The sequence below is a fragment of the Falco naumanni genome, chromosome 4, assembly GCF_017639655.2.
Source record: "Falco naumanni isolate bFalNau1 chromosome 4, bFalNau1.pat, whole genome shotgun sequence".
In the NCBI taxonomy this organism is placed as follows: Eukaryota; Metazoa; Chordata; class Aves; order Falconiformes; family Falconidae; genus Falco; species Falco naumanni.
Window position 1 is genome coordinate 108,813,539 of NC_054057.1, and position 17,836 is coordinate 108,831,374.

General features: G+C 58.9%; 4 protein-coding genes across 6 annotated transcripts in view; all 4 read right to left on the bottom strand.

The window, feature by feature from the left end:
* The window catches only part of LOC121086877, a 503,078-nt gene extending 494,780 nt beyond the window's left edge, over positions 1-8,298 (bottom strand). For both annotated transcript variants that reach the window (XM_040591286.1, XM_040591287.1), the window contains exons 1-7: positions 8,119-8,298; positions 7,663-7,734; positions 6,963-7,037; positions 6,690-6,758; positions 6,500-6,598; positions 5,394-5,456; positions 4,786-4,960 (exon numbers count right to left, since the gene is read on the bottom strand). In XM_040591286.1, coding sequence (XP_040447220.1) covers positions 4,786-4,960; positions 5,394-5,456; positions 6,500-6,598; positions 6,690-6,758; positions 6,963-7,037; positions 7,663-7,734; positions 8,119-8,224 — 659 coding nt within the window. In that variant the 5' untranslated portion in view covers positions 8,225-8,298. The remainder of the gene's footprint in view (positions 1-4,785; positions 4,961-5,393; positions 5,457-6,499; positions 6,599-6,689; positions 6,759-6,962; positions 7,038-7,662; positions 7,735-8,118) is intronic.
* LOC121086882 (DNA-directed RNA polymerase II subunit RPB1-like) overlaps positions 1-16,571 on the bottom strand; it is a 527,323-nt gene extending 510,752 nt beyond the window's left edge. Inside the window, exons 1-2 of one of the 2 annotated variants that reach the window (XM_040591296.1) lie at positions 15,484-16,571; positions 188-872 (exon numbers count right to left, since the gene is read on the bottom strand). In XM_040591296.1, coding sequence (XP_040447230.1) covers positions 188-305 — 118 coding nt within the window. In that variant the 5' untranslated portion in view covers positions 306-872; positions 15,484-16,571. The remainder of the gene's footprint in view (positions 1-187; positions 873-15,483) is intronic. The other variant, XM_040591294.1, reaches the window with a different exon arrangement.
* The window catches only part of LOC121086932 (translation initiation factor IF-2-like), a 533,674-nt gene that overhangs the window by 503,520 nt on the left and 12,318 nt on the right, over positions 1-17,836 (bottom strand). The gene's annotated exons all lie outside the window — the stretch shown is intronic.
* Positions 10,893-15,525, bottom strand: LOC121086603 (verprolin-like). The gene is made up of 8 exons (XM_040590516.1): positions 15,450-15,525; positions 14,818-14,889; positions 14,118-14,192; positions 13,845-13,913; positions 13,655-13,753; positions 12,551-12,613; positions 11,943-12,117; positions 10,893-11,573 (listed from the first exon to the last, which is right to left on the bottom strand). The coding sequence occupies exons 1-8, from the start codon at positions 15,523-15,525 to the stop codon at positions 11,084-11,086; spliced, it is 1,119 nt and encodes a 372-aa protein (XP_040446450.1). The 3' UTR covers positions 10,893-11,083.

Genomic DNA, 17,836 nt, shown 5'->3' on the forward strand with positions numbered 1-17,836 from the left:
GAAGGTAGATGCAGCTTCCTCCCACTGATTTACCCGTGGGATGGCTCTCAGGCTCGAGGACAGCAACAGGCTACGAATTCGGGATGGTGTAACCCTTGGGAGGCTCTTCAGGAGAATTGCACATGAGTAAGCTCTTGTCACATTGGCACTGTTTCTTCTTTCAAGGAAAGGGACATTGAGCGCTTACCTCCAGGATGCCCCAAGGGCTCCAAACCAACAGCCTGCCATGCATCTCGATAAACTTTGGCAACATCCTCACCGAGAAGCAGGCACAGAGGGGAAATGTTGCCATTGCCTGTTGGCATCCGCTTGTGCCTTAGTGAACCACAGGCACCGGACGGGGCTCAGGTAACAGCGTGGGAGCCAGACCCAGGGGAGATTGCCAGCGCTGCAGAGGGGCCTGGTGACCTCTTGGCCGGCACCTGGCAGCTCTCTAACACGCTCTTCAAGCCATGCCATGAACAAGACCCCTCAGGGAGCGCGTGGGCCAACATAGGGCCCCTGGGGGCTTTCGTACCCGCACAGCTCTCACACACGCAGGGGAAGCCCTCGCTAAAGCGCTCGAGGGAAAAGCCACATCCACGCTTCTCGGGGAGAGGAGCCCGCTGGCCCGTGAAAGGTCGCAAGTGTGCCGAGCGCTTACCTGCTTCCTGCTCTTGCCAAGGTGCAGCCCTGGCAGGTAGGGCCTCCAGGAGGAGGAGGAGGAGGAGGCAGTGCTGAATGAGGGCCATGGCTCCCTTCAGCCACATGATCCTGTGCTGCTGTCACCGCTGCTGCTGCATCTGGTGCAGTGGCGGCTGGGGGCTGAGGCATGGGTACTTGTAGCTGGTGCATCGCCGTGGAGCTCCGTGACCTCACAGCCCCACTGTCACCTCACAGCCCCACTGTCACCTCACGGGCGGCCCAGGCCGCGTGGCAACGGTGCTCAGGGGGAGAGCCGCTGGAGCACAGCCGGGGCAGCTGCCCTCCCAGGCTGGGGAGCACGCCCCGTCGGGCAGCTCCGTCCAAGGGCTGGCACACGGTCCCACCTGGGGCTGAGCCCGCAGCTCTGCCCTCTTTTCCGGGCACTGTCACAGGGGCAGCGCGGAGCTCACAGTGCCCCAGATGACCTGGGGAGCGCAGCCAGGGCATTTCTGACCTCCTCAGGTGCTGTTAGCAACAGCTCACGAGGCTGAGGAGTGAATGATTTCAGCCTCAAGACAAGTGCCAGATCCCCTCCTGTGGGCAGCTTCCCGGCTGGAGCCTGGTTTGCGCCTTGGGGGACCCCAGGGCTAACAAGTCACGTTTGTTTGACGGGAAAGATGAAGCCTTCACTCTTCCCTTTCTCCTTCACGTGAAACTTAAGGGAATACTTTCTGTTGGGGTCCTCAAAGGGCAAAGTCAGTCAATAAAACAGAAAAAATATTCTCTTAAAGTATTTGACGTGCAAAAGGAAACCTTGAGAGAGCACACGGTGGGTGTATGTTCCCTGAACAACCCAGTGGCCTTCAGTGGTAGGGTGAGTACCTCGGTGGGCAAGGGAAGAGCTACAGGTGTCATCTCTCCAGGCTTCTTTGGCCTTTGATATTGTCTCTCACAACATCCTTCTCCATCAATCGGAGAAATGTGGATCTGATGCGTGGACTGCTTGGTGGATAAGGACTTGGCTGGACAGTGCCATCCTGACGGCAGTGGTGAACAGCTCAGTGTGCGGACGGAGACTGGGGACGAGTGGTGTCCCTCAGGGGCCCCTCTTGGGAGCAGTACTGTTTAATAGCTTCATCAATGACATAAGACAGTGGGATCGGGTGCACCCTCAGCAAGTTTGCAGATGACACGAAGCTGAGTGGTGCAGCTGATGCGCCTGAGCGATGGGCTGCTGTCCAGAGGGACCTGGACAAGCTGGAGAAGCGGCCCATGTGAACCTCATGAGGCTCAAGAAGGCCAGGTGCAAGGTCCTGCACCAGGCTCAGGGCAACGCCCGGTACCACTGAGAGCCGCCCTGCCAGGAAGGACTTGGGGGTACTGGTGGAAGAACAGCTGTGCATGAACCAGCAATGTGCGCTCGCAGGCCAGAAAGCCAACCGTGTCCTGGGCTGCATCAAAAGAAGCCACCAAAATGATCGAAGGGATGGAACTCCTCTGCTCTGAAAAAAGGCAGAGAGAGGTGGGGTTGTTCAGCCTGGCGAAGAGAAGGCTCTGGGGAGACCTGATTCTGGTCTTCCAATACTTAATGGGCGCTTATCAGAGAGACGGGGACAGAGATTTGAGCAGGGCCTGCAGCCCTAGGGAGAAGGGGCAATGGTTTGAAGCTGGAAGTGGGCAGATTAAGACTAGACACAAGGACAGCAGGTGGGTTTTTTTTATGCTGAGGGTGGTGAAACACTGGAACAGGTTGCCCAGAGAGGTGGTGGATGCCCCATCCCTGGAAACATTCAAGCTCAGCTGAGCAAAGTGATTGTGGTGATCCAAGTCGAGGCGGACTGAAAAAACACTATGGCTGCATGGCTGGGATCGGACAAAATGGCCTTTATTGCTTATACAAATTATTTATATATCTTAGACAGTACATGTGTCAGGCCCTGAAAGGTTTTTGTGTTCTTCTTCTTGCTTGCTATTTGCTGTTGCTGTAGGTGCCCGTGTGCTGTGGTTCTGAGTTACGGTTCTTCACATCCTGTTTACGTACCTGGCAATTTGTGGCTGTCTTCAAGGTACACGACTAAGCCTTTGAAGTCAACTAGTTTGTCTGTAGACCCGCTGCAGAGCCCAACAAGTGATCCCATTGAAGATGGCTCCGCTCATTGCAGGGGGGTTGGACTCAATGACCTGTAAAGGTCCCTTCCAACCCCAAACATTCCATGATCCCGTATTTCACTCTGCCTTAGCCATGAGACTCGGCAGCCAGAGGTTTTAGATGCACGTCTGGCCATGCTGTAGCCTACAAAGCGGGAAGGGATGGATTGGAGCCTCGCTGCAGCGACACTGGCTTTCACACCTTCTGTCTCACAGTAACTGCATCACAGCGACCTCTGCGCTAATGTTGATGCTACCAGCTCTGCAGCCGGTGGAGCAGGAGCAATGGCAGGACAATGTTCAAAACACTGTGGTCAGGCGGTCCATGTAAACGGCAGTCCCCGCCTGGTGAAAGGAGACCTCTCCCTATCTGTCCCCGACACGGGGAGCCAACACCACCTATCCTTCCCAGCTACTGCCACCACTCCTGGCAGGGCTTCTTCGTTGACACAAGGGACTCTACCACTGGGACCGGGAGCAGCCGCAGGGCGCTGTTCAGCGGCAGTGCTCAGGGCTCTGTCATCTACCGCTAGTCACCACTTGCCATGAGGTTTCTCTGCAATCCACGCAGGAGAACTGTATCAAGAAGGAGACGTGACCACGCTTCCTGTTCTCCCAGCTCTTTAATCAATTCAGGAGCAGCCTGGATGGCATCAGAGGGTGCCTTGCGTTGTAGGAGAAAGGGACAGGACCTGCCCCTCAGGCTAATGACCTGTTTGCAGCAGGTTGGCAGTCAGGGATGCGTTGATACGTGCTGAGCTGTGGAGCAGAGCGCGTAGTGCCGCCATTGGGGCTTTCCCCACGAGCCTGTGCCCAGCTCCTGCCTGCCGACATAGTGGGCATCCATGGCTGCGCCCAGGCGTGGAGCCCAGCCGGTGCTGGTGCCTCGCTTGGTTTGCTGTTGGTACCCCCTGGACACTTGTGTGACAGCTCTGTGTCACACTGTCTTTTGTGTTCAGCGGCTGAGCCCCGAAGCTGTCGGTTGGGGCTCTGTCAGTGCACCCCCAACTCCTACCCTGGTGTGGCTGCCTTCAGCCCCTGCTGTGCGGCTGGAGCAGTGAGCTCAGGGGTGTGTGGGAGTCTTAGGAGGCTCAGGGCCCTCAGGGGTCTCAGAGGGCTTGGCAGCAGTGGGAGGTCGGAGGCCTTGGAGGGCTCAAAAGTGGTGGGTGCTCGGTAGCGGCGGAGGGCTCGGTGGGCTTGGAGGTCTCGGTAGCGGTGGAGGTCTCGGAGGACGTGGGGACTGCTGCAGCTGAGAGACACTTTCCTGGTTCATCTGATGCAAAGATTCCAGGAATGGGCTTGGGGGTGGCGAGGGCAAGTCCCAGTCGGTGGGGTGCTGGGGGGTGCTGGTATGGCTCATCTGAAGGGCGGCCGGAGATGGGTTCGGGGGGCGTGGAGGCCGTTTCCCTTTGGCTGGGGTCTGGAGGGTGCTGGTCGGGGCTCCTCTGCTGAAAGGCGGCTGCGAATGGGGGAGGCGGTCGCGGGGGCCGTGGGGAGGATGAGCGCGCTGGTTGTTCAGGCGGCAGTGTCCTCTGCTGTCTTTGGGTCCAGCTCTGAGGGGTGCTTGCGCGGCTGCTCTGGCTGTCCGGGTGGAAGCGAGAGCCATGGGTTTCCTTCTGGACTCTAGAAGCTCCAGCGACGGGCCTGTGGAGAGAGGAGGCCGCTGAGGCGCTCAGCTGCAGAGGGGGCGCACGGACTGTCCCCCACAGCACGGCCCAGAGCTGGCAAGGCTCCCCAGCACGGGCAGAGCCACTGGCACGCCTTGGCCGACGTGGACACCCGCACCGCATGGCAGCCCCGAGCAGGGGGACTCCTCAGGGCAGGTTCGGTGGCCATCAGCCAGCGCTACTGGGCGCCTCCCTGGCTGGGGCAATCTCTTGCCCCGCTCTTTCTCGTCCTGCCCTTGCTTTTGGGCAGCCACCAGGCTGCCACTCCGCAGCAGCCTGACTAGAAATGCTTCGTGGCTCTGAGCAGCCATCAGAGGAAGCAGTGTGGGGGGAATCAACAACTCACTCTTCTTTCTTCATCCACCGCCGGATGATGACACAGACCAACACTATTCCAACTGGCACGGAAAGCATGGTTGCTGCTGTGGCTATCATACAGTGCCTCCGCGCATCTTGGGGACAGAGAAGACTTGCGGTGGTTGGGGGTTCATCAGCCCTTGCGGTTCTCTCGCTGATCACGTCTGTAGGAGCAATTTGAAAAGTTAGCCCGTCCTGCGCACCACTGGTAAGCGTGCAGCACGATTGATCCGGCCAGGACATTCTCTGTTTCCCCCCAGTACTGGTGCCTGGAGGCACGTTCCCACCCCTTGGGGCAGGGTGTCCCACCCAACCAAACCCAGAAGGCCAGAAGGGGAGCACAGGGGGGGCGCAGCTGCTTGACCCTTTGAGTGACACGGGCAGGAACCGTCCCTGCAGCAGGCAGTGCCACCCCAGCTCTCCCTCCCCGTGAGACAGTTCCCACACCCCGAGGGGACAGACTCAGGCCTTCTCAAGTGGCACTGAAGCCTTGCCCTCCCCCTAGTGCCTTTTCTCCAGCACAGGCACCGCCTGCAGCACCTCCCAGGTTTCAGGATGTGTCTCCCACTTGGGGACCCCAGCAAGACTGCTCCGTACCTGAGCCCGGTTCATAAGCCTGATTTATCTTGCTGTGGTGGTCTTCTCCAGGCTTTGACGGCACTGCCAAAAGCAGAGAGGGCAGGTTAAGCCTCAGCGAGTCTCAGGCACAGAGGACACAGGAGGACGGGAACTTAGGTTCCCCCTAAGCCTCTGCCTAGTCTGGGAGTCAGGGCATCGCTGTGGACCTTGGCTCAGGGAGGGATCCCGCTCTGTGCTGCTCCTGTGCCTCTCGGCGGTCACAGCAAGCTCGGGGATGCAGCTAGGGCGGGAGGGACATTTGGCACATTTCCCATATCTGCGGAACTGGTCCCGATGCCTGGAACCCCAAACACTTTCAGCTTTGGCTGCTGCTGTGACTTGCCAGAGTGGGCACTGGGGGAGGAGCCTGCGCCTGGTTCCTACTCCAAGCAACAGCCACGCCTGAGCCTGACCTGCTGGGGGACCAGGAAATTGCAGGCCATCTTTTGGTTTGCATTGCACTTTTGGCAGCGCGTAAAGCGATGCAAAATGCCTTCCTTCAAAGAGGACGGGAAGAAGCTGCAGCCAGTCCGGCCAGGGAAACAGCCCTTTCGAGAAGGGCTCCTCCGCCCTTCCCTGTAAGCACCAGCAACGGTCACGGTTGCCCCATCCCAGCTATCGGTCGGTAGACGGGAGATGCAGCACAGCCCAAGAAGCCTGCCGAACCAGCATCCCCACCGACCTCCAGCATGAGGAAAGGGCAGCCGGCGTCGCCTGGGACCTCGCTCCTGCCTGGAACTGGGCCAGTGGGCAAGCAGTGCTGCCCGTGAGCTGAACACAAGTTCAGCGCTCGCCAGGCCCTCAAATCTGCCTGCCAGCAGACGCCTGCACAAACCAGCTCCGAGCCGTAACGGCAAAACTGGGGCAGCAGCCGCCCCTGGCCCTCCGCTTGAAGCACAACTGGCAGCAGAGGCTCTGCACCATCTCTGTGGCTCACCAGCACCTGCAAGGTGGGAAACCCAGCATCGCTGCAGCGAGGCTCTGAGCGATCCCTTCCCACTGCGCAGGCTACAGCGAGCCCCGACGTGCACCTCACGCCTCCACTTGCCGGGTCTCACAGCTGAGGCACAGTGAAATGTACCCACCGTGTCCTCTCTTCCATTCCTCCAGCACATGCCTTAGGTGCTCAACTAGCTCCGAGGACTCGTTTTCTCCTTCAGCTCTGTACTTTTCTATTGCAGAACCTTAACGGAAAGGACCCGGTTCAGTTTCACCCAAATAAATTACAGAAAACCAGTGCTTAGCCTGTGAGGTCAGCACGGACAGACTACTCACCCCTGCGATGCCAGCCTCGTGCAGCATCCCACTGCCGAGGAGCTGGACGAGTCCTTCCTACAGGCACACCTGTAACAGAACAGCCAGAGCAGCTTCCGTCATCTACTGCGGTCTACAATGGCAGAACTGGATCGCAGAAGCGGTAAGGGGACCGCGCAAGGAGACAGCACACACGTGCAGATCTCTGTCCCCACAGCTGCAGAGGCGCCCAGCGGGCTGACCTTTGGGCTTTGAGCTGGCAGATCTCAAAGGGAGGAGAAAGCCATGACGTACCCATGGTGCCATCTCCCAGAGGCTCAGTCCTGGAAGCCAGCTGGGAATCCGCAGCACCTTTGCCGACAGCCACGGCTGCAAAAAGCACAGGACAGAACGGCTGCCGTGACACAGTTCAAGTTACTTCTTCAGATCAGAGTGGCATCGAGTGCCACTCAAAGGTGGGCTTCCTCCACGGCACTCATCTCTGCCTTCCGCTCAGGAGCATGGTGCCAAGAGTTACCGTGCGCCTGCACTGGCACAGTGCTGGCACGGAACGTACCACGTGCGGAGCTGGTGGGACAAAGGACTCCCTGGAGCTCACACCAGCTCCCAGCTCAACCCCAACGAGCCCGCTGTCTTGGCAGCCAGCACTGGGAGCAGCTCAGGCTCCCAGGGGCCAGGAGACAGCTTTGCAAGGCAAAGCTCCACAGGGCGCATCTCTGAGCCCGGCCCGTTCCCTCTCTGCTCTCCTCCATGTCTGCGCATGGGCCACGGACGGAGCAACTTGCTTTTCAGGCGGAAAGAAGCCTAGAAGGTAGATGCAGCTTCCTCCCACTGATTTACCCGTGGGATGGCTCTCAGGCTCGAGGACAGCAACAGGCTACGAATTCGGGATGGTGTAACCCTTGGGAGGCTCTTCAGGAGAATTGCACATGAGTAAGCTCTTGTCACATTGGCACTGTTTCTTCTTTCAAGGAAAGGGACATTGAGCGCTTACCTCCAGGATGCCCCAAGGGCTCCAAACCAACAGCCTTCCATGCATCTCGATAAACTTTGGCAACATCCTCACCTAGAAGCAAGCACAGAGGGGAAATGTTTCCGTTGCCTGTTGGCATCCGCTTGTGCCTTAGTGAACCGCAGGCACCGGACGGGGCTCAGGTAACAGCGTGGGAGCCAGACCCAGGGGAGATTGCCAGCGCTGCAGAGGGGCCTGGTGACCTCTTGGCCGGCACCTGGCAGCTCTCTAACACGCTCTTCAAGCCATGCCATGAACAAGACCCCTCAGGGAGCGTGTGGGCCAACATAGGGCCCCTGGGGGCTTTCGTACCCGCACAGCTCTCACACACGCAGGGGAAGCCCTCGCTAAAGCGCTCGAGGGAAAAGCCACATCCACGCTTCTCGGGGAGAGGAGCCCGCTGGCCCGTGAAAGGTCGCAAGTGTGCCGAGTGCTTACCTGCTTCCTGCTCTTGCCAAGGTGCAGCCCTGGCAGGTAGGGCCTCCAGGAGGAGGAGGAGGAGGAGGCAGTGCTGAATGAGGGCCATGGCTCCCTTCAGCCACATGATCCTGTGCTGCTGTTACTGCTGCTGCTGCATCTGGTGCAGTTGCGGCTGGGGGCTGAGGCATGGGTATTTATAGCTGGTACATCGCCGTGGAGCTCCATGACCTCACAGCCCCACTGTCACCTCACAGCCCCACTGTGACCTCACGGCCGGCCCAGGCCGCGTGGCAACGGTGCTCAGGGGGAGAGACGCTGGAGCACAGCCGGGGCAGCTGCCCTCCCAGGCTGGGGAGCACGCCCCGTCGGGCAGCTCCGTCCAAGGGCTGGCACACGGTCCCACCTGGGGCTGAGCCCGCAGCTCTGCCCTCTTTTCCGGGCACTGTCACAGGGGCAGCGCGGAGCTCACAGTGCCCCAGATGACCTGGGGAGCGCAGCCAGGGCATTTCTGACCTCCTCAGGTGCTGTTAGCAACAGCTCACGAGGCTGAGGAGTGAATGATTTCAGCCTCAAGACAAGTGCCAGATCCCCTCCTGTGGGCAGCTTCCCAGCTGGAGCCTGGTTTGCGCCTTGGGGGACCCCAGGGCTAACAAGTCACGTTTGTTTGACGGGAAAGATGAATCCTTCACTCTTCCCTTTCTCCTTCACGTGAAACTTAAGGGAATACTTTCTGTTGGGGTCCTCAAAGGGCAAAGTCAGTCAATAAAACAGAAAAAATATTCTCTTAAAGTATTTGACGTGCAAAAGGAAACCTTGAGAGAGCACACGGTGGGTGTATGTTGCCTGAACAACCCAGTGGCCTTCTGTGGTAGGGTGAGTACCTCGGTGGGCAAGGGAAGAGCTACAGGTGTCATCTCTCCAGGCTTCTTTGGCCTTTGATATTGTCTCTCACAACATCCTTCTCCATCAATCGGAGAAATGTGGATCTGATGCGTGGACTGCTTGGTGGATAAGGACTTGGCTGGACAGTGCCATCCTGACGGCAGTGGTGAACAGCTCAGTGTGCGGACGGAGACTGGGGACGAGTGGTGTCCCTCAGGGGCCCCTCTTGGGAGCAGTACTGTTTAATAGCTTCATCAATGACATAAGACAGTGGGATCGGGTGCACCCTCAGCAAGTTTGCAGATGACACGAAGCCGAGTGGTGCAGCTGATGCGCCTGAGCGATGGGCTTCTGTCCAGAGGGACCTGGACAAGCTGGAGAAGCGGCCCATGTGAACCTCATGAGGCTCAAGAAGGCCACGTGCAAGGTCCTGCACCAGGCTCAGGGCAACGCCCGGTACCACTGAGAGCCGCCCTGCCAGGAAGGACTTGGGGGTAATGGTGGATGAACAGCTGGGCATGAACCAGCAATGTGCGCTCGCAGGCCAGAAAGCCAACCGTGTCCTGTGCTGCATCAAAAGAAGCCACCAAAATGATCAAAGGGATGGAACTCCTCTGCTCTGAAAAAAAGGCAGAGAGAGGTGGGGTTGTTCAGCCTGGCGAAGAGAAGGCTCTGGGGAGACCTGATTCTGGTCTTCCAATACTTAATGGGCGCTTATCAGAGAGACGAGGACAGAGATTTGAGCAGGGCCCGCAGCCCTAGGGAGAAGGGGCAATGGTTTGAAGCTGGAAGTGGGCAGATTAAGACTAGACACAAGGACAGCAGGTGGGTTTTTTTTTATGCTGAGGGTGGTGAAACACTGGAACAGGTTGCCCAGAGAGGTGGTGGATGCCCCATCCCTGGAAACATTCAAGCTCAGCTGAGCAAAGTGATCCCGTTGAAGGTGGCTCTGCTCGTTGCAGGGGGGTTGGACTCAATGACCTGTAAAGGTCCCTTCCAACCCCAAACATTCCATGATCCCGTATTTCACTCTGCCTTAGCCATGAGACTCGGCAGCCAGAGGTTTTAGATGCACGTCTGGCCATGCTGTAGCCTACAAAGCGGGAAGGGATGGATTGGAGCCTCGCTGCAGCGACGCTGGCTTTCACACCTTCTGTCTCACAGTAACTGCATCACAGCGACCTCTGCGCTAATGTTGATGCTTCCAGCTCTGCAGCCGGTGGAGCAGGAGCAATGGCAGGTCAATGTTCAAAACACTGTGGTCAGGCGGTCCATGTAAACGGCAGTCCCCGCCTGGTGAAAGGAGACCTCTCCCTATCTGTCCCCGACACGGGGAGCCAACACCACCTATCCTTCCCAGCTACTGCCACCACTCCTGGCAGGGCTTCTTCGTTGACACAAGGGACTCTACCACTCGGACCGGGAGCAGCCGCAGGGCGCTGTTCAGCGGCGGTGCTCAGGGCTCTGTCATCTACCGCTAGTCACCACTTGCCATGAGGTTTCTCTGCAATCCACGCAGGAGAACTGTATCAAGAAGGAGACGTGACCACGCTTCCTGTTCTCCCAGCTCTTTAATCAATTCAGGAGCAGCCTGGATGGCATCAGAGGGTGCCTTGCGTTGTAGGAGAAAGGGACAGGACCTGCCCCTCAGGCTAATGACCTGTTTGCAGCAGGTTGGCAGTCAGGGATGCGTTGATACGTGCTGAGCTGTGGAGCAGAGCGCGTAGTGCCGCCATTGGGGCTTTCCCCACGAGCCCGTGCCCAGCTCCTGCCTGCCGACATAGTGGGCATCCACGGCTGCGCCCAGTCGTGGAGCCCAGCCGGTGCTGGTGCCTCGCTTGGTTTGCTGTTGGTACCCCCTGGACACTTGTGTGACAGCTCTGTGTCACACTGTCTTTTGTGTTCAGCGGCTGAGCCCCGAAGCTGTCGGTTGGGGCTCTGTCAGTGCACCCCCAACTCCTACCCTGGTGTGGCTGCCTTCAGCCCCTGCTGTGCGGCTGGAGCAGTGAGCTCAGGGGTGTGTGGGAGTCTTAGGAGGCTCAGGGCCCTCAGGGGTCTCAGAGGGCTTGGCAGCAGTGGGAGGTCGGAGGCCTTGGAGGGCTCAAAAGTGGTGGGTGCTCGGTAGTGGCGGAGGGCTCGGTGGGCTTGGAGGTCTCGGTAGCGGTGGAGGTCTCGGAGGACGTGGGGACTGCTGCAGCTGAGAGACACTTTCCTGGTTCATCTGATGCAAAGATTCCAGGAATGGGCTTGGGGGTGGCGAGGGCAAGTCCCAGTCGGTGGGGTGCTGGGGGGTGCTGGTATGGCTCATCTGAAGGGCGGCCGGAGATGGGTTCGGGGGGCGTGGAGGCCGTTTCCCTTTGGCTGGGGTCTGGAGGGTGCTGGTCGGGCTCCTCTGCTGAAAGGCGGCTGCGAATGGGGGAGGCGGTCGCGGGGGCCGTGGGGAGGATGAGCGCGCTGGTTGTTCAGGCGGCAGTGTCCTCTGCTGTCTTTGGGTCCAGCTCTGAGGGGTGCTTGCGCGGCTGCTCTGGCTGTCCGGGTGGAAGCGAGAGCCATGGGTTTCCTTCTGGACTCTAGAAGCTCCAGCGACGGGCCTGTGGAGAGAGGAGGCCGCTGAGGCGCTCAGCTGCAGAGGGGGCGCACGGACTGTCCCCCACAGCACGGCCCAGAGCTGGCAAGGCTCCCCAGCACGGGCAGAGCCGCTGGCACGCCTTGGCCGACGTGGACACCCGCACCGCATGGCAGCCCCGAGCAGGGGGACTCCTCAGGGCAGGTTCGGTGGCCATCAGCCAGCGCTACTGGGCGCCTCCCTGGCTGGGGCAATCTCTTGCCCCGCTCTTTCTCGTCCTGCCCTTGCTTTTGGGCAGCCACCAGGCTGCCACTCCGCAGCAGCCTGACTAGAAATGCTTCGTGGCTCTGAGCAGCCATCAGAGGAAGCAGTGTGGGGGGAATCAACAACTCACTCTTCTTTCTTCATCCACCGCCGGATGATGACACAGACCAACACTATTCCAACTGGCACGGAAAGCATGGTTGCTGCTGTGGCTATCATACAGTGCCTCCGCGCATCTTGGGGACAGAGAAGACTTGCGGTGGTTGGGGGTTCATCAGCCCTTGCGGTTCTCTCGCTGATCACGTCTGTAGGAGCAATTAGGAACGTTAGCCCGTCCTGCGCACCACTGGTAAGCGTGCAGCACGATTGATCCGGCCAGGACATTCTCTGTTTCCCCCCAGTACTGGTGCCTGGAGGCACGTTCCCACCCCTTGGGGCAGGGTGTCCCACCCAACCAAACCCAGAAGGCCAGAAGGGGAGCACAGGGGGGGCGCAGCTGCTTGACCCTTTGAGTGACACGGGCAGGAACCGTCCCTGCAGCAGGCAGTGCCACCCCAGCTCTCCCTCCCCGTGAGACAGTTCCCACACCCCGAGGGGACAGAGTCAGGCCTTCTCAAGTGGCACTGAAGCCTTGCCCTCCCCCTAGTGCCTTTTCTCCAGCACAGGCACCGCCTGCAGCACCTCCCAGGTTTCAGGATGTGTCTCCCACTTGGGGACCCCAGCAAGACTGCTCCGTACCTGAGCCCGGTTCATAAGCCTGATTTATCTTGCTGTGGTGGTCTTCTCCAGGCTTTGACGGCACTGCCAAAAAGCAGAGAGGGCAGGTTAAGCCTCAGCGAGTCTCAGGCACAGAGGACACAGTCGGACGGGGAGGTTCCCCCTAAGCCTCTGCCTAGTCTGGGAGTCAGGGCATCGCTGTGGACCTCGGCTCAGGGAGGGATCCCGCTCTGTGCTGCTCCTGTGCCTCTCGGCGGTCACAGCAAGCTCGGGGATGCAGCTAGGGCGGGAGGGACATTTGGCACATTTCCCATATCTGTGGAACTGGTCCCGATGCCTGGAAACCCCAAACACTTTCAGCTTTGGCTGCTGCTGTGACTTGCCAGAGTGGGCACTGGGGGAGGAGCCTGCGCCTGGTTCCTACTCCAAGCAACAGCCACGCCTGAGCCTGACCTGCTGGGGGACCAGGAAATTGCAGGCCATCTTTTGGTTTGCATTGCACTTTTGGCAGCGCGTAAAGCGATGCAAAATGCCTTCCTTCAAAGAGGACGGGAAGAAGCTGCAGCCAGTCCGGCCAGGGAAACAGCCCTTTTGAGAAGGGCTCCTCCGCCCTTCCCTGTAAGCACCAGCAACGGTCACGGTTGCCCCATACCAGCTATCGGTCGGTAGACGGGAGATGCAGCACAGCCCAAGAAGCCTGCCGAACCAGCATCCCCACCGACCTCCAGCATGAGGAAAGGGCAGCCGGCGTCGCCTGGGACCTCGCTCCTGCCTGGAACTGGGCCAGTGGGCAAGCAGTGCTGCCCGTGAGCTGAACACAAGTTCAGCGCTCGCCAGGCCCTCAAATCTGCCTGCCAGCAGACGCCTGCACAAACCAGCTCCGAGCCGTAACGGCAAAACTGGGGCAGCAGCCGCCCCTGGCCCTCCGCTTGAAGCACAACTGGCAGCAGAGGCTCTGCACCATCTCTGTGGCTCACCAGCACCTGCAAGGTGGGAAACCCAGCATTGCTGCAGCGAGGCTCTGAGCGATCCCTTCCCACTGCGCAGGCTACAGCGAGCCCCGACGTGCACCTCATGCCTCCACTTGCTGGGTCTCACAGCTGAGGCACAGTGAAATGTACCCACCGTGTCCTCTCTTCCATTCCTCCAGCACATGCGTTAGGTGCTCAACTAGCTCCGAGGACTCGTTTTCTCCTTCAGCTCGGTACTTTTCTATTGCAGAACCTTAACGGAAAGGACCCGATTCAGTTTCACCCAAATAAATTACAGAAAACCAGTGCTTAGCCTGTGAGGTCAGCACGGACAGACTACTCACCCCTGCGATGCCAGCCTCGTGCAGCATCCCACTGCCGAGGAGCTGGACGAGTCCTTCCTACAGGCACACCTGTAACAGAACAGCCAGAGCAGCTTCCGTCATCTACTGCGGTCTACAATGGCAGAACTGGATCGCAGAAGCGGTAAGGGGACCGCGCAAGGAGACAGCACACACGTGCAGATCTCTGTCCCCACAGCTGCAGAGGCGCCCAGCGGGCTGACCTTTGGGCTTTGAGCTGGCGGATCTCAAAGGGAGGAGAAAGCCATGATGTACCCATGGTGCCATCTCCCAGAGGCTCAGTCCTGGAAGCCAGCTGGGAATCTGCAGCACCTTTGCCGACAGCCACGGCTGCAAAAAGCACAGGACAGAACGGCTGCCGTGACACAGTTCAAGTTACTTCTTCAGATCAGAGTGGCATCGAGTGCCACTCAAAGGTGGGCTTCCTCCACGGCACTCATCTCTGCCTTCCGCTCAGGAGCATGGTGCCAAGAGTTACCGTGCGCCTGCACTGGCACCGTGCTGGCACGGAACGTACCACGTGCGGAGCTGGTGGGACAAAGGACTCCCTGGAGCTCACACCAGCTCCCAGCTCAACCTCAACGAGCCCGCTGGCTTGGCAGCCAGCACTGGGAGCAGCTCAGGCTCCCAGGGGCCAGGAGACAGCTTTGCAAGGCAAAGCTCCACAGGGCGCATCTCTGAGCCCGGCCCGTTCCCTCTCTGCTCTCCTCCATGTCTGCGCATGGGCCACGGACGGAGCAACTTGCTTTTCAGGCGGAAAGAAGCCTAGAAGGTAGATGCAGCTTCCTCCCACTGATTTACCCGTGGGATGGCTCTCAGGCTCGAGGACAGCAACAGGCTACGAATTCGGGATGGTGTAACCCTTGGGAGGCTCTTCAGGAGAATTGCACATGAGTAAGCTCTTGTCACATTGGCACTGTTTCTTCTTTCAAGGAAAGGGACATTGAGCGCTTACCTCCAGGATGCCCCAAGGGCTCCAAACCAACTGCCTGCCATGCATCTCGATAAACTTTGGCAACATCCTCACCTAGAAGCAAGCACAGAGGGGAAATGTTTCCGTTGCCTGTTGGCATCCGCTTGTGCCTTAGTGAACCGCAGGCACCGGACGGGGCTCAGGTAACAGCGTGGGAGCCAGACCCAGGGGAGATTGCCAGCGCTGCAGAGGGGCCTGGTGACCTCTTGGCTGGCACCTGGCAGCTCTCTAACACGCTCTTCAAGCCATGCCATGAACAAGATCCCTCAGGGAGCGCGTGGGCCAACATAGGGCCCCTGGGGGCTTTCGTACCCGCACAGCTCTCACACACGCAGGGGAAGCCCTCGCTAAAGCGCTCGAGGGAAAAGCCACATCCACGCTTCTCGGGGAGAGGAGCCCGCTGGCCCGTGAAAGGTCGCAAGTGTGCCGAGTGCTTACCTGCTTCCTGCTCTTGCCAAGGTGCAGCCCTGGCAGGTAGGGCCTCCAGGAGGAGGAGGAGGAGGAGGCAGTGCTGAATGAGGGCCATGGCTCCCTTCAGCCACATGATCCTGTGCTGCTGTCACTGCTGCTGCTGCATCTGGTGCAGTTGCGGCTGGGGGCTGAGGCATGGGTACTTGTAGCTGGTGCATCGCCGTGGAGCTCCGTCACCTCACAGCCCCACTGTGACCTCACGGCCGGCCCGGGCCGCATGGCAACGGTGCTCAGGGGGAGAGCCGCTGGAGCACAGCCGGGGCAGCTGCCCTCCCAGGCTGGGGAGCACGCCCCGTCGGGCAGCTCCGTCCAAGGGCTGGCACACGGTCCCACCTGGGGCTGAGCCCGCAGCTCTGCCCTCTTTTCCGGGCACTGTCACAGGGGCAGCGCGGAGCTCACAGTGCCCCAGATGACCTGGGGAGCGCAGCCAGGGCATTTCTGACCTCCTCAGGTGCTGTTAGCAACAGCTCACAAGGCTGAGGAGTGAATGATTTCAGCCTCAAGACAAGTGCCAGATCCCCTCCTGTGGGCAGCTTCCCGGCTGGAGCCTGGTTTGCGCCTTGGGGGACCCCAGGGCTAACAAGTCACGTTTGTTTGACGGGAAAGATGAAGCCTTCACTCTTCCCTTTCTCCTTCACGTGAAACTTAAGGGAATACTTTCTGTTGGGGTCCTCAAAGGGCAAAGTCAGTCAATAAAACAGAAAAAATATTCTCTTAAAGTATTTGACGTGCAAAAGGAAACCTTGAGAGAGCACACGGTGGGTGTATGTTGCCTGAACAACCCAGTGGCCTTCAGTGGTAGGGTGAGTACCTCGGTGGGCAAGGGAAGAGCTACAGGTGTCATCTCTCCAGGCTTCTTTGGCCTTTGATATTGTCTCTCACAACATCCTTCTCCATCAATTGGAGAAATGTGGATCTGATGCGTGGACTGCTTGGTGGATAAGGAATTGGCTGGACAGTGCCATCCTGACGGCAGTGGTGAACAGCTCAGTGTGCGGACGGAGACTGAGGACGAGTGTGTCCCTCAGGGGCCCCTCTTGGGAGCAGTACTGTTTAATAGCTTCATCAATGACATAAGACAGTGGGATCGGGTGCACCCTCAGCAAGTTTGCAGATGACACGAAGCCGAGTGGTGCAGCTGATGCGCCTGAGCGATGGGCTGCTGTCCAGAGGGACCTGGACAAGCTGGAGAAGCGGCCCATGTGAACCTCATGAGGCTCAAGAAGGCCACGTGCAAGGTCCTGCACCAGGCTCAGGGCAACACCCGGTACCACTGAGAGCCGCCCTGCCAGGAAGGACTTGGGGGTACTGGTGGAAGAACAGCTGGGCATGAACCAGCAATGTGCGCTCGCAGGCCAGAAAGCCAACCGTGTCCTGTGCTGCATCAAAAGAAGCCACCAAAATGATCGAAGGGATGGAACTCCTCTGCTCTGAAAAAAAGGCAGAGAGAGGTGGGGTTGTTCAGCCTGGCGAAGAGAAGGCTCTGGGGAGACCTGATTCTGGTCTTCCAATACTTAATGGGCGCTTATCAGAGAGACGAGGACAGAGATTTGAGCAGGGCCTGCAGCCCTAGGGAGAAGGGGCAATGGTTTGAAGCTGGAAGTGGGCAGATTAAGACTAGACACAAGGACAGCAGGTGGGTTTTTTTTATGCTGAGGGTGGTGAAACACTGGAACAGGTTGCCCAGAGAGGTGGTGGATGCCCCATCCCTGGAAACATTCAAGCTCAGCTGAGCAAAGTGATCCCGTTGAAGGTGGCTCTGCTCGTTGCAGGGGGGTTGGACTCAATGACCTGTAAAGGTCCCTTCCAACCCCAAACATTCCATGATCCCGTATTTCACTCTGCCTTAGCCATGAGACTCGGCAGCCAGAGGTTTTAGATGCACGTCTGGCCATGCTGTAGCCTACAAAGCGGGAAGGGATGGATTGGAGCCTCGCTGCAGCGACGCTGGCTTTCACACCTTCTGTCTCACAGTAACTGCATCACAGCGACCTCTGTGCTAATGTTGATGCTTCCAGCTCTGCAGCCGGTGGAGCAGGAGCAATGGCAGGTCAATGTTCAAAACACTGTGGTCAGGCGGTCCATGTAAACGGCAGTCCCCGCCTGGTGAAAGGAGACCTCTCCCTATCTGTCCCCGACACGGGGAGCCAACACCACCTATCCTTCCCAGCTACTGCCACCACTCCTGGCAGGGCTTCTTCGTTGACACAAGGGACTCTACCACTCGGACCGGGAGCAGCCGCAGGGCGCTGTTCAGCGGCAGTGCTCAGGGCTCTGTCATCTACCGCTAGTCACCACTTGCCATGAGGTTTCTCTGCAATCCACGCAGGAGAACTGTATCAAGAAGGAGACGTGACCATGCTTCCTGTTCTCCCAGCTCTTTAATCAATTCAGGAGCAGCCTGGATGGCATCAGAGGGTGTCTTGCGTTGTAGGAGAAAGGGACAGGACCTGCCCCTCAGGCTAATGACCTGTTTGCAGCAGGTTGGCAGTCAGGGATGCATCGATAAGTGGTGAGCTGTGGAGCAGAA

Bases quoted from the DNA above. Each gene is read 5' to 3' on its own strand.
- LOC121086603 (XM_040590516.1), bottom strand. From the start codon at position 15,525: ATGCGGCCCGGGCCGGCCGTGAGGTCACAGTGGGGCTGTGAGGTGACG. The intron at 14,890-15,449 runs GTACCCATGCCT...GCTTGCTTCTAG, and splicing joins CGGCGATGCACCAGCTACAA to GTGAGGATGTTGCCAAAGTT. The intron at 13,754-13,844 runs GTGAGTAGTCTG...CTTTCCGTTAAG, and splicing joins ACGAGGCTGGCATCGCAGGG to GTTCTGCAATAGAAAAGTAC.